The sequence below is a fragment of the Cucurbita moschata genome, unplaced genomic scaffold (assembly GCF_002738365.1).
Source record: "Cucurbita moschata cultivar Rifu unplaced genomic scaffold, Cmos_1.0 Cmo_Scf00011, whole genome shotgun sequence".
Classification (NCBI taxonomy): domain Eukaryota; kingdom Viridiplantae; phylum Streptophyta; class Magnoliopsida; order Cucurbitales; family Cucurbitaceae; genus Cucurbita; species Cucurbita moschata.
Window position 1 is genome coordinate 4,689,281 of NW_019268527.1, and position 13,418 is coordinate 4,702,698.

Consider the following 13,418-nt stretch of genomic DNA (forward strand, 5'->3'; position numbering starts at 1 on the left):
TTTTTTTTTTTTTTTTTTTTTTTTTTTTCTTTTGGTGTGCAGAGGTATAGAATCAGTATTTTTTTTTGTTCCTTACCTGATTTTTGATGTAACAAACATAAATATGATTTGAATGGAATGTGTTTTGTTGTTGGTGTGCATTCATCGCTCTACCTTGCTTTCTCTTCTCCAAATGCCCCTGAAATTTTGACAGAATAGCAAACCCAGTAAGTAATTGCAAGAGTTCCAACACTTTGGGCCCAGGGAAGGGGAATGAGACAGAGAGAAGATACAAGGAGTGGATTTAGTGAGCTTACCTCAGTTCTCGGGCTCTGCTGAAAAAGACTGAAAATTGAAGCTCAGAGGGAGAAGGGTGTGTTAAATTGAGGTGGTGGTGGTTGCCGCCAGTCGCGGTAGAGGACAAAGTATAGTTATGAGGAAAGTCAAAAAGTGGAAAGTAAAAGAGGAGGGAACTCCCTACAAAATAAAGACCCACTTATTGCTATCAACTTTCTCGAGGAACAAGGCCAATATTTGAATTTTTGTTTCCAGAAAAGTGGAAGGATCATCAACGTTTCTCGCTCACCTTCGTTTATCCATGATAATTGATTGAATTCATGTAAGTGTTAACCTTAATTCAACCATCTGAAGCTAGAAATCGATGAAACACAACAAGATTTCAACAATTTAGCACTTTTCAAGATTATAGTAATTCATTCTCTTAGAAAAAAAAAAAAAGAAAAATCAGTTATAGGTTCGAGGAGGGGACTTCCACTGGTCACCTCCAAGGCCTGATTATACAAAAGTAAAAGAAAAGGGAGAGTCAAAACTTTGTTCTATGACTTCTAATGCGCTCTATAAAACATGATGCCCTCTAATTTAAGGACCATTGAACTTTGCTTACACTGTAATTCCTAGTTAGGTGGTCTTTCTCTTTCTCTGCAACTTTTGCAGCTTCCTCCACTTGAGGTAGATTTGATATGATAGCCCCGAGAAGACCATTACAACGCAGCCCCACTGCTTCGATGACAGAGGATTTCCACTGAGCATAGAGGACACCACGATGCTGACAAACTTGCGAGTTGTGGTAATGGTGGTATTGGCAAGGGAACCGAATCGACTTATTGTTAGGAAGATAAAATTTTGGCCTACTGCTCCACAGAGACAATACAGAAGAATGTCCCACGCTGCCTCGGGATGCTGTCTACAGAATTCTATGGCATGATATCCAGTGCCATTCGGCCACCCAAACATATAAATCATGTTATATATTGTACCCCAAAGATTCATTCCCAACATTATGTCCCATGCACTTGTTTTTGGGTACCTGCAGAATCGATGATGATTATGAAATGACCATTACAGTAATCATGACTCATTTAAATATACTGTTGAACAGCATAAAGCTTCCAAGTTCTGGACTAAATTGCATTTACTTCCAAGAACAGCATTGAATCTTTTAGGCCATCGAGAATGGAAATGTCAAATACATGATAATCTTTAACATTATGAATTCGTATAAACACTAATCGTGTACGAGAAAAGAAGACTAACAAAGAGAGAATTGTAAAAAATGATATTCTCACCTTGTTGAAATGGAATCTTGAGTGGCATTCGTGAAACCATCAAATGCAAGGTTCAGGAAGCAGAGTCCATATCCAAGTGGTGCATTGGGATGTGCCAACTTGCTAATAGTCTTTGAGCTAGTCTGGAATTAACAAAAATTTAAACATAGAACACAAAGAGAACGAGAAGTAGGAAGATTTGAAACGGAAAAAACCTTTAAGAGTGCAAATGTAGACACTCCTCCAGCAACCAAAAATGTACAAAGATACTCCGGAAATGTGTACTTAATACCATAAACTAGCGTTCCCATCAGCATCACTGCACAAACAAAATAAAAAGCATTCAGATTAAGAACGTACATAGGTCAAAAGTTCCTCAGACTAAACCATTGAAGTCCTATTATTCATAACCTCTTTCTCCTAGATTTTCTTTTTGTTTACCATGGAACAGATAATATATAATCTTCATATTTAAGTGGAGTAAAACATATAATTATGAAGATCTCGTTGTTTTCTGACCTGGAATCATTTTTGATGACTTTGCCAGGACCTGCAGAAATTGACAACATACTTAGTTAGCTAAAATAAACTATCACTCATTAGTTCGACTTTTTATTCCAATCTAGCGAAGACATTTTAGTTGCCGCACATTATTTATTTAGTAATCACACACATCCTAATCATGAAGTATCATTTATATCTCCTAGCTCGCGTTGGTTTATAATCAAGGAAATCTTGATTGATTAAAGTTAGAAAATTACAGAACCATAAAAGAATATGAAGGAATAAGGGAATGATTGGAAACATGCCTGAGCAGGATAACTTATGTACTTCAAAGCTTCAATCCCCATAGCTGGTCCAATCGTATTCGTAATACCAGCACTCCAGTAAGTCCACCAAGGTGCACCAACAGTGCTACGACTGGACCAGAGCTTTATCACTGTTTATGATACACACAATTCTTAGTTCTTATGTCCACAAATTGTTTTTTTATGCGGTATGCCAAGGGAAGATACAGAATAGAATAAGAATGGTAGAAAGTTGAGCCAAGAGAAACTCACTTATATATGACCATATTAAACAGACAACGTTTTGTGCCAAGTTAAGGAAGGAAAGGTGTTCAAATCTCTTTCCGTCGGAACCAAAGCGCTTAGTAGACCTAAATAGACATGAGAAATTACTTAGAATCGTCAAAATGGACTTAAACCCATTGGTGAGGAAAGCAAGAACAACGAGCATTTGCATTCCTCAGGAACGTGACTTTTCCGGAGAGAAAAAGGGTTCCTCAAGATCAAGTTCAAAGAAAAACAGTAGGTAGAACCACTACTAATCCTCAAATCAATTTATTTTCATTTTCATTATAAATAAATAAAAAAAAAAAAAAAAAAAAACCCATATTTCAGATGCTTCCAACATTTTCTGATACATATATGATTGAAGCCAAATGATAAGCATTGATCCGAACTACTGTTAAATGGCAACAATATATGGCGGAGAAAGCCGGAAGGAATTACATAAGGAATAAATGGCAACATCCAATTCCATGGAAGAGTTATTCAGATTTCCCTAGATAAAGGGCATTAGTGTTCGCAAGTAAATCCAAAAGAATCAAGACACTTTCCAAGAAAGAACACAAACGAGAAAGCCTAATATGAAAACAAAGTTTATGCTCCATCAAAATCCTCGGGAAAACATCAACAGTAGAAACTCGCTAAAAAGAATAATGCTATATAATCAAATGATAATAAAGAAAACAAACTTACAGAGTCTCCTGAAGAACACCTTGATAAATGTAAGCAGACCAAATCCCGGCGACGCAAAAGGCGAGCACGAGCACGCGGCGTAGTCCGCTGCCATGAGCTTCCATTCTCAGCCCTTGATGTCGCCGGAGAAACTAGATCGACCAAAAGAATACGAAATTGCAGAGATACGCAAAGAGAAAGAATGGCGAAGAAACGAATCGGAGAAGAAATTAACTGCCAAAATGCCCCTTTCACGAAGGATATAAAAGGTCGAAACGTCAGATATTGGTGATATTCCACGTGGGGAATTTCTATTGGATTGATGACATAATGTCGCGGCTCTGATTGGCTGAATCGACGCAGATCTTTTAAACGGAACGGATGGGACAACGACCAAAGCTCGACTTGGCGCCGTTAGCGGCGTGGACTTCCAATGGCGCGTAATCGGCTACGGATTGCTGCCTGCTGGAAGAAGACCACCACTACGTATCTTTTACGATAAGACGTTTCAGCTTTTAATTAACTTAACGACATGTCGTTTACTCCAAAACTGTTCGTTTTTACCTTTTTTAAGGCTTTTTTTTTTTTTTCTTTTAGGAAAAATCAATTTATATTCGTAAATTCCTAAAATTTCCTAAATTAATCATTGAAGTATTAAACTATTTTGAAGTATATAATAAAGAGAATTTCATTTAATAATTATATATTTAATACATAAGTTAAATCGCATTCTAAATCCTAATGCTATTAAGAGTATTCATATGACTCATTAATCCGATCAACCCAAACTACTCAATTTAAACCATAAAGATTGGGTTGGGTTGAATTTTTGAAAAACCGAACAATTCCGTTCACGAGTTGACATTTTTTGTTGAGTCAACCTAACTAGCTCGAAAATAAGGTTACAATCAACTCAACCCTACTTTACTCTTAAGATCAATATGAAAATTATAAATATTTGATATTTGTTACTAATGTTGGTAACTTATAAATGTTTGATAACTGGGATTTTTCTTAAAATAATTAAAAAAGAAAAAAAAAACAACATGACAAATCAACCCAACCAGAAAATAGAGGGCTAGGTTGTGAACTGTCTAGTTGTTCAATTCAACCCAAAAATAAATGGTTGAGTTCTGAACTCTATTCGTTCCATTCATGTACACTCCTAAAAGTTACCAGAGAATTAGGGTATATAAAAAATAGAAAAGTATCAAAATGACACCCGGAGTTCTCCCAAACACTTCAATAGGAAACGGAAGAACCCTAATGAAGTGTCCTGGAGAACTCTAGAAGACACTCGATGTTTGAATATGGTACTATACTCATGATCAATGTTCATAAATTGGGTATTTGTATGCCTATGAAGTTCAGTTCATAGCTCCATATGGTCGTGTTTGTGTTCTTCATTCAACCCGTTGTGAATCCATACGTGAATTCGGGGAATATAAGAGAGAAAGGAAGAGAATATTGTGGAAGGAACATTTTCCACGACTTCCCTTTTTGATTCTCTCAAATGGATTAGATTCTATGTCGGAATCTAAGCTGGGTCCAAATGAAGATAATATCGTCGATTCTCAACCAAATTTTTATTTTGAATTGCACTCAAAAGATGCTTAATACTCGTGAAAAATGTTGTTATTTACCTATTAATGTAGGATTTGAAAGTTCATATTAGAGACCAAGAAACTATTTCAACCCCTATTCACGGGAAATTCTTCATTTATTTTTGTAAGGATCGGAGTAGAGATTCTTCAAGACAAATTTGTGAGTATTAGGTTCTTCCAAAAAAAATTCCAATTTATATATATATTAATTTCAAAGAGCTTTTAATAAATAATTGTTTATTTTTTTAATATAATGTAGGCTTAATTCTATTAAATTTAATAATATTTTATAATGATAAATATAATTTTTTAAAACTCAACTTTTAATATTATATATATATAAAAAGTGAACGAGGTCGGTAAGACAGGAATTTGTCGTCAGTCTAACGAATAAAACTCTTTTCAGTCTCTTCCGAGAGATTCAACAAGTCTCGTTAAATGAGCTCGTTCATATGCTTACAAGAAATTGTATAGGTTTATTAGCTTCTTCGATATCGTTCAAAGAATAGTTCCAAATATATATATATATATGAAAAATCTAATTAACACTTTTTATAATATAGTTGCTCTAAATTAGAGAACCAAATTTGAGACCATACAATATATTTCAATTCTTTCTCAATAACTTTTAAAAAACTTTATTATTAATATCATCCTTTGATTAATACGATTAGCGTCATCTTAATCAACAATAATACAGGTTTAATAAGACTTGTCTTCCTCTCGTGTGACGAGAAATGCAAGTCAAACATTACCCTGTAAAATATTATTATGATGTGATATTTCCTTATCTTTATATTATAATGATACGACGTCTTTTAAATTTAGTTTTGAATTGTGAGATTCTACATCGGTTAGAGAGGAAAACGAAATATCCCTTATAAGGGTATGAAAAAACCTCTTTATAATAAACGTGTTTTAAAATCGTGAGACTGACGACGATACATAATGAGTCAAACCAGATAATATCTACTAGCAGTAGGATTGAAGTGTTACATACACGCTATACAACCCAAAAATATGTTTCTTATTTCTTGTTCCTATTTTTTTTTTTTTAAATGTAAATAAAAATATTATTCATGGATCGTAATTTTTTTTTTCATATTTATTTATTTACATTTGACAAAATTAAATTTGATATTAGAAAAAAAAAAAGTAAAGATTTTAAAATAGGAAAATAATGTGTAGAGAAAAAAAAAACAATAAATTCGAGTATATATATATATATATCCATGAAAATCATCTTTAATTGAATTTATTACTCCAAATTAATTACGTCATTAATTAGAATTAAATACTCTTAATTCCACAAATTGCCAAACACTTGAGAGTTTGGTTTATATGTAGGCTTTGTAAAATTAAGCATGAATATTAATATTTATATTAAGTTTGGTAGGCATGTTAAATTTTGTTATAATATTTAATGATTTTATTATAAGTATATTTTGAATTTTAAAATTTAAATGGCATAATTATATAAAAAGGAATAAAAACGTTAATATATACAGTATTTCATGTTCTAATTTAGAGTATATGCTTAGTATATTTTCTAAATGATTCTAGATTATTAAATATGGTACAATATTTATTTATTAAAAATTGACTTAAAAAATTATCATAGTGTACATGTGACACCCGAATAAAGAGCGGTAGATGAATGAATCAAGGCTAGGTCCAAATGAAGGCGATCACGAGTATAAGATGACTAAGAAAGACTTATAAGAATTGAAAGTCACTACCTATACCAACTAAGAACACCTTTTTTATTTTCTGTCGATGACTCAATCATAAAAACTCCAAAGTTTAGTGTGTTTTGCTTGGAGAATGCGGAAAGAATTCATGTTAGTCCACTGACCATCTGAAGAGGAATGTCGGGGTTGTTTTTCTTGGAGCATACTGAAAGGACGACCCCGACATTCCTCTTGAGATGGTCAGTGGAGATAGTCTTCACTATTAAGAAGCGAGAAATAGGTAACGTGACCATCTTACACGAAAATATCGGGGTCACTAACTGCAAAATCCATATTTTAAATCTTTCCTAAGTCATTACATAATATTTTATAAGAACGTTGCAATAATATTTTATAAGAAGGTTGCAACCGAACAAATAACCAATTATAACACAAATTTACAAATTTAAGAATGAAGATGACAAATAGTGCTAGGAATCACGACTCTCCATAATGGTATGATATTGTTCACTCTAAACGTAAGCTCTCATGACTTTGTTTTTGAGCTTCCCAAAAAGTGGTATGATATTGTTCACTCTGAACGTAAGCTCCCATAGCTTTGTTTTTTTAGCTTCCCAAAAAGGCTCATACGAATAGAGATGTATTCCTTACTTATAAATCTCATGATCATTCTCTAAATTAGTCAATACGAGACTCTATGAAGAAAGCCCTTGAAGGGGGATTGGATCTCCATGGATCAAACGTAGAAGAAGAAGAACAAACGTAGCATGTTCGTCAGTTGACACCAAGAGTTCCCCCAAACACTTCATTGTAGGAAAACGTTAGTTAAAACTCGGCCTAAATGAAGTCATTCAGGGAAACTCTAGGAAGCAAATGACCTTGTAACCAAAACCCATAATGCATAAACTGCATGAGTTTGGTATATTTATATGCACTCTTGTGAGCTTCATATATGGTTGGTGAAGAATCAAAGGAAAAGTAAGCTTGTATGAACCTAGACGACTTGTTGGGTTTAATTTGGAGATATTATTGTAGCAAACAGAATAATCCATTTCTCACCCCTTTTTTTTGGTCTAAAGGGATCCCTTAGATGCAAAGTAGATATGAAAATGCCCATATGATAACATATATACTTTCCTTTTTCTTCCACTTCGTTTCGACGCGACGCGACGTTCCGTTGATTGATTTAATTAAAGGTGTTTTGTAACCGTCCAAGTCCACCGCTAACACATATTGTCCTCTTCGGGTTTTCCCTCTTAAGCTTACCCTCAATGTCTTTAAAACGCGTTTGCTAATGAGCGGTTTCCACACCCTTATAAAGAGTGTCTTGTTCTCCTCCTCAACCAAGGTGGGATCTTACAATCCACCCCCTTCAGGGTCAGCGTCCTTATTAGCACACTACCTCGTGGCACATCGCCTGGTGTTTGGCTCTGACACTATTTGTATTGGTCCAAGTTCATCCCTTGAAGATATTGTTCTCTCTGGGTTTTCTCTTTCGGACTTCCTCTCGATGTTTTTAAAACGTGTTTGCTAAGAAGAGGTTTTCCACACCCTTATGAAGGATGTTTCGTTCTCCTCCTCAACCAATGTGGGATCTTACAAGTTCGGTGGAAGATTAAACCTAAACACATAAATCAAATAAAACTAAACTCAAATCATAGGAATTATCGAATTCATGTTCAATGTATAGAACTGAAAGCTCGAGAACGTCGTTTTGTATAAACTAGTTCGAGTAATGCACGATAAAGTGAGATTAATCAAATAAGGGGTTGTTTGTTTGTTTGTTTATAAGATTTGGAATAAATTCCATTTGAAGTGGGAGATGGATTCATAGAAGGAAAAGGACGGATGAGCGAAGAGATTGATAAAGAGGTTCGTCTTGTCCACTCATCATACCCAAACCCTTTCATTTGGTGCATGATTCAGACCAGGTTCGGTTCGTCTTTGTATAGACCTAATTCATCCAAATTTATTGTTAATTTTAAAATAAGACCCGAGATCTTCCTCGAACTGTTGTTTCTCTCTCAAAGGCAAGTTCTTACGGGTTACTAATCCGTCCGCCACTAGAAACACCACTTTCTGTCCGACCTGCATGTGTTAAACATGCCACCAGCGTTCATCTTGAGTCAGGATCGCAGTGTCCATTACTTATCGTAGGTAAAGCTAATTCGGAATTGTCTTTCCTTTCAAGGCATAACTTGTATCCATGCACTTTATGCTCGCCTCGAGTTTGCTCTCACGTATATATTGTCCACTTTGAGTATAAGCTCTCATGGTTTTGCTTTGGGCTTCCCCAAAAGGTTTCACGCCAATTGAGAGAGTATTCTTTGATTATAAACCATGATCATTCCCTAAATTAGCCGATATGGGACTTTCATCATCCAACAACACGAACAAAAGTCATTATGAACATGGAGTTTTGTCTTAAAATCAATTGGTGATAAAATGAGTAAATGAGTAATTCAAATATATTTAAAGAGGTTTCTTTTTATCTTTTCGACATAGAACATTGAACGATCAAAACTACAGTTCATTGCTTCTTCGTGTAGCTGTTGGATTCGGGTGGGTTTGATGTCGAATTTTAAATTGTTTCTATCTATACCAGGATTTTCTCATAATATCAAAACATGTTTCGTTTGGAAGATTTGGTGTTTGTACTCCAAAAAACAATAATGATTTAGGCATAATGTTAAACATTTTGATATGATTGATAGACTATGATCCTTCGGACATAATTTCCGTTGGTTAATGGGCCAAACCTGGTGGAGGCAAGAAGGAAATGGCGCATGGAGCGCTGCGAGCGAGCTTCACCTTCGCGTCATCTATCGATACAACAACGGCGGCCGACTGGGTGGCGCTGGACTCCGATACCAGCCGAATCCTCCGTCCATGCTCGCCAAGTGGTCCGTACGCCATGGACAGGGAAAATGGAGAAACCATCTGATCATGGAGCCGTCGCTGTGAATTATTGAGGTTTCTATTCATTTAGGGTTATTGGTACTTTCTTCTTTCCTTTCTATGATAGCGGAAACTATGCGCTTTTTCAATGAATTTCATGTGCTAAGTATCATTTCCGTCTTGATCTTGGATGCTGGTACCAAGAAATACGTTTACAATTAGCAAGAGTACAAATATTGAGCTGGAAAAGGCTGCTTCCTCTTGCAATATATCATTATTATGAGGACAAAAAAATGGATTAGGTGTAACTAATCCCAATAAACCACAATTTGGAAGAGTCTCCCTGGCTTTCAGGGCAATTCTTATCTCTCTCGCTTTCAGTCAACTTCAACCGACAAAGCAAAACTACAAACGTTGCGAGAACCATTATGGTAATTTAATCTAAACCTTCTTTGGCTCCTCTGGTTCTGTTTGATATTTGACTAATTAGCCATTTTGTTCAAAATTCTATCATAGACTAATAGTTCTTGAGATCCCCTCCAGATTTCACTGTGCTATATTTTTAAAATAGCAATCATTCGTAAGGCCACGTGAGCTTAAGAGACAAACTTGCGAGTTCACCGTAGAGAATTTGGTCAAATGCCAGGAGCTGGCTGATGAACTGAGCTTAGTTGACTTTCTTGCACAGTCTGATGGGAAAAAGTCTGAGTGAAGTGCGGCAGGGGAAGTAGAGTTTAATTTTATATTGTGGGTTGGATAGCACATGATTTGGATTTGTTTAATCTCTTCTTTTGAGTTCTTGACTGTTGGAATTGCCTTGAGATTGCTTCACTCATTCTTGAGTTTCTTCTATATCTTTTCAGATCTCTGATTAGTTTCTAAACAATGGCTGATTCTGCCTTCCCCTGTTCCCAATTTTCTTTTTCCTTGCTTTTCTGATGAGGTTTGCAGTAGAGCTTTAAGTTTCAGCTTCAAGAACATGAAGAATTCCTGGTTTTCTTTCTGTTTTTGGTTTCCTATTTTTGTTCTTGCTGTTCTTGTTCCAGTTTCAACAGGACAGCTTTCTCCAAGTGAAAGCAGAATCCTTTTCCAAATTCAAAAGCTTCTGGAATATCCTGTTGCTCTTCAACAATGGTCAAACTGGACCAACTTCTGTTATTTACCTCCTACTTCTTCACTCAGAATTGTCTGTTCTGGGACTCACATAACAGAATTAACTGTCATTGGGAACAAAACCTCCCCTTCCAAAACCCCAAAATCAGTTTCTGTGAGTTCCATCCCTTCTCAGCAGACTCTTTCCAATAGCTTCTCCATTGATTCCTTCTTTACTGTTCTCACCAAGCTTTCGAACCTGAAAGTGTTATCATTAGTGTCTTTGGGGTTGTGGGGTCCTTTTCCTTCCAAAATCAATAGGCTCTCATCTCTGGAAGTGCTTAACATAAGCTCAAATTTCATCTATGGAGGCATCCCTGCAACAATCTCTAGACTTGAAAGCCTCAAGAGCCTTGTTTTAGCTGATAATTTGCTCAATGGAAGCGTTCCAGATCTTAAAGGCCTTGCAGTTCTTGAAGAGCTGAATTTAGGACAAAATCAACTGAGCCAAAAAGTTCCACCTCTGAGTGGAACTCTTGTGATCGTCGTATTGAGAAAAAACTTGTTCAGATCTGAAATTCCTTCAAGAATCAAGGAACTCAATAAGCTTCAGCTATTGGATATTTCCTACAATAAGTTTCTTGGGCCTATCCATTCTTCTCTGTTTTCTCTACCTGCAATTCAGTATCTGAACCTAGCTTATAACCAATTAAGTGGAGCACTCTCTGTCAACACAACTTGCAACAGAAACCTTAAGTTTGTAGACGTTTCCCACAACCTCTTGATAGGAAAATTACCCTCTTGCATTCGGTCGAATTCGTCGAATCGTACCGTAAATAGTTCATGGAACTGCTTGACAGGTGGAAACTCAAAGCTCCAGCATTCTCTTTCATACTGCCGGAAGGAAGCAATGGCTGTGAAACCTCCAGGTGACCTACAGAAACAGAAACCTGGCATCAAACTTGGTCTTATGCTTGCTGTCATAGGAGGCGTAGTGGTAGTTTCCGGTGTTGTTCTGTTATTGGTTTTTGCAATCATCCGAAACAGAAGAAGAAGAAGATTTGGAGAGATGAAATATGAGAAATCTACAGTTCATAAACAATCTGTTCGTGGCTCTCCACTGCCTAACCGTAAGCCAATACTGTTCTCCTTATACTTTTCTTTCACCCAAATCAAATTATGGTTTTGTTCTTGTTAACTTTATTCTACACAGGACGAGTGCCACAGACAAGGCTACCAGCACTTGGGCTGCCGCCTTATCGGGTCTTCGCAGTGGAAGAGATTGAAGAGATCACAAGAAACTTCGACCCATCAAACTTGGCCGCTCAAGGATCCCAAGCACAGGTGAGGAATTGATTCAAACTTCCAACTCTTGGGAGATCTCAAGAAAAAGTTAATTCAATTAGAAGTTTTCTGTTCAATTCCTGCAGATTTATAAAGGGTGGCTGACTGATGGTTCAGTGGTCTTGATCAAATGCTTTAAACTAAGGCAAAAACTTGCACCTCAAGCCTTAGCACGGCACATGGAAGAGCTCCCAAATCTGAGGCATCGGCATTTGGTCAGTGTTCTTGGACACTGCACCGTCACTTACCAAGACCAATTGAACCCAGCCAGTACTGTCTTCGTTGTTAATGAATTCATATCCAACGGCTCATTGAAGGATTGTCTTACAGGTAACAGAACAAACCCATCTTCATTTGGCTTCAAAGTTCAATCTCAAAACTATCATCTGAACTCACATACACAGATTGGAAAAGGAAGGACGCTCTGAAATGGCCACAGAGAATGGGAATTACCATCGGCATTGCCAGGGGAATACAGCATCTGCATACTGGAATGGCGCCGGGCATCTTCGACAACAATATCACGATTGATAACATTTTGTTGGACGACACGCTGACCGCAAAAATAAGCAATTACAACGTTCTCACGCCGCTAAAGGTCGAACAAAATTGTATTTACACTACCAACTGATTGCAAGTTTTGTTAGTTTCTAAGACTGGTTATTTTCAATTTTGCAGGATGCAGAGAGCGGGCTGAATGTACCAAAAAGGTACCATCCTTTTTAGATTCTTCTTTCTGCAGCAATCCAATGATCTAATCTATTTCTAAATGCAGAAGTGGGAATCCGGAGAAGGAAGACATCTTTCAATTTGGTGCCATTTTGCTGCAAGTCATCACCGGTAGGCCGATCACATCCACAAGTGAACTGGATGATCTGAAGAGTGAGGTATCATCTCATAAACTGAGAAAAAAATGTATCAACATTTGGTTTAACAGATTACAGCGGATAAATATAACATCGCCAAGCAGTTTTCTAGACTACGCATCCTAAGTCGAGGATTCGTTCACATTCTGATGGTATATTGCTGGTTATGGCAGTTTGAAGGTGGCTTGGCAGAAGGACTGAAATTACGGGGCGTTATCGATCCTTCAATTCAGGGTTCTTTTGCATTTGATTCACTGAAGACGACAATTCAAATCGCCATCAACTGCCTCAACAAAGATCCAAACAAACGCCCTTCCGTTGAAGATGTACTCTGGAATTTGCAGTATTCAATGCAAGTTCAGGAAGGATGGACAAGTAGTGGAAACCTCGGAGCTTTCATATAGATGAATGAATCTATAAGGGGCGGGAATAAATGTAACCAGAGTCTACAAATATACAGCTCGTATTTTACCTTACCTAAACTTTTTCTTAAAAAAAGATAAGCCCTTGTACAAGTTGGTAGTAAAGTTTGGCAATCATAGCCCTTGATCACCTGTAATTCGTCGCGATATAGGTAAGAACCACCCATTTAAGATCGAACTTCAATCGATAAAATGGCATTTACCTCGATCAAAGG

General features: G+C 36.6%; 2 protein-coding genes across 4 annotated transcripts; one reads left to right on the forward strand and one right to left on the reverse strand.

The window, feature by feature from the left end:
- Positions 1 to 546: 546 nt before the first annotated feature.
- Positions 547 to 3,527, reverse strand: LOC111449555 (UDP-galactose/UDP-glucose transporter 3-like). Of its 2 annotated transcripts, XM_023089487.1 has the most exons (8): positions 3,308 to 3,527; positions 2,606 to 2,703; positions 2,354 to 2,484; positions 2,064 to 2,094; positions 1,760 to 1,863; positions 1,566 to 1,687; positions 884 to 1,306; positions 547 to 770 (listed from the first exon to the last, which is right to left on the reverse strand). In XM_023089487.1, exons 1-7 carry the CDS (start codon positions 3,409 to 3,411, stop codon positions 898 to 900), a joined length of 999 nt encoding a protein of 332 aa, XP_022945255.1. In that variant the 5' UTR covers positions 3,412 to 3,527; the 3' UTR covers positions 547 to 770; positions 884 to 897. The 2 variants fall into 2 exon arrangements, with proteins under 2 accessions (XP_022945255.1, XP_022945256.1); XM_023089488.1 differs by lacking the exon at positions 2,606 to 2,703 and having other exon boundaries at positions 547 to 1,306.
- A 6,412-nt stretch (positions 3,528 to 9,939) lies between these two features.
- LOC111449630 (probable LRR receptor-like serine/threonine-protein kinase At1g14390) lies at positions 9,940 to 13,381 on the forward strand. 2 transcript variants are annotated; one of them, XM_023089610.1, is made up of 7 exons: positions 9,940 to 11,701; positions 11,785 to 11,915; positions 12,002 to 12,245; positions 12,320 to 12,513; positions 12,594 to 12,625; positions 12,691 to 12,802; positions 12,894 to 12,976. In XM_023089610.1, the coding sequence occupies exons 1-7, from the start codon at positions 10,459 to 10,461 to the stop codon at positions 12,957 to 12,959; spliced, it is 2,022 nt and encodes a 673-aa protein (XP_022945378.1). In that variant the 5' UTR covers positions 9,940 to 10,458; the 3' UTR covers positions 12,960 to 12,976. The 2 variants fall into 2 exon arrangements, with proteins under 2 accessions (XP_022945378.1, XP_022945377.1); XM_023089609.1 differs by having other exon boundaries at positions 9,946 to 11,701; positions 12,955 to 13,381.
- The last annotated feature ends 37 nt before the right edge of the window (positions 13,382 to 13,418 follow it).

What these genes read in the sequence shown, in the direction of transcription:
- LOC111449630 (XM_023089609.1), top strand. Translation starts at nt 10,459, where the DNA reads ATGAAGAATTCCTGGTTTTCTTTCTGTTTTTGGTTTCCTATTTTTGTT. An exon ending in TGGCTCTCCACTGCCTAACC is followed by an intron (nt 11,702 to 11,784) that starts GTAAGCCAATAC and finishes TATTCTACACAG; the next exon opens with GACGAGTGCCACAGACAAGG. An exon ending in TGGATGATCTGAAGAGTGAG is followed by an intron (nt 12,803 to 12,954) that starts GTATCATCTCAT and finishes TGGTTATGGCAG; the next exon opens with TTTGAAGGTGGCTTGGCAGA.
- LOC111449555 (XM_023089487.1), bottom strand. Translation starts at nt 3,411, where the DNA reads ATGGAAGCTCATGGCAGCGGACTACGCCGCGTGCTCGTGCTCGCCTTT. An exon ending in GGTGTTCTTCAGGAGACTCT is followed by an intron (nt 2,704 to 3,307) that starts GTAAGTTTGTTT and finishes ATGTCTATTTAG; the next exon opens with GTCTACTAAGCGCTTTGGTT. An exon ending in ACATAAGTTATCCTGCTCAG is followed by an intron (nt 2,095 to 2,353) that starts GCATGTTTCCAA and finishes CAATTTCTGCAG; the next exon opens with GTCCTGGCAAAGTCATCAAA.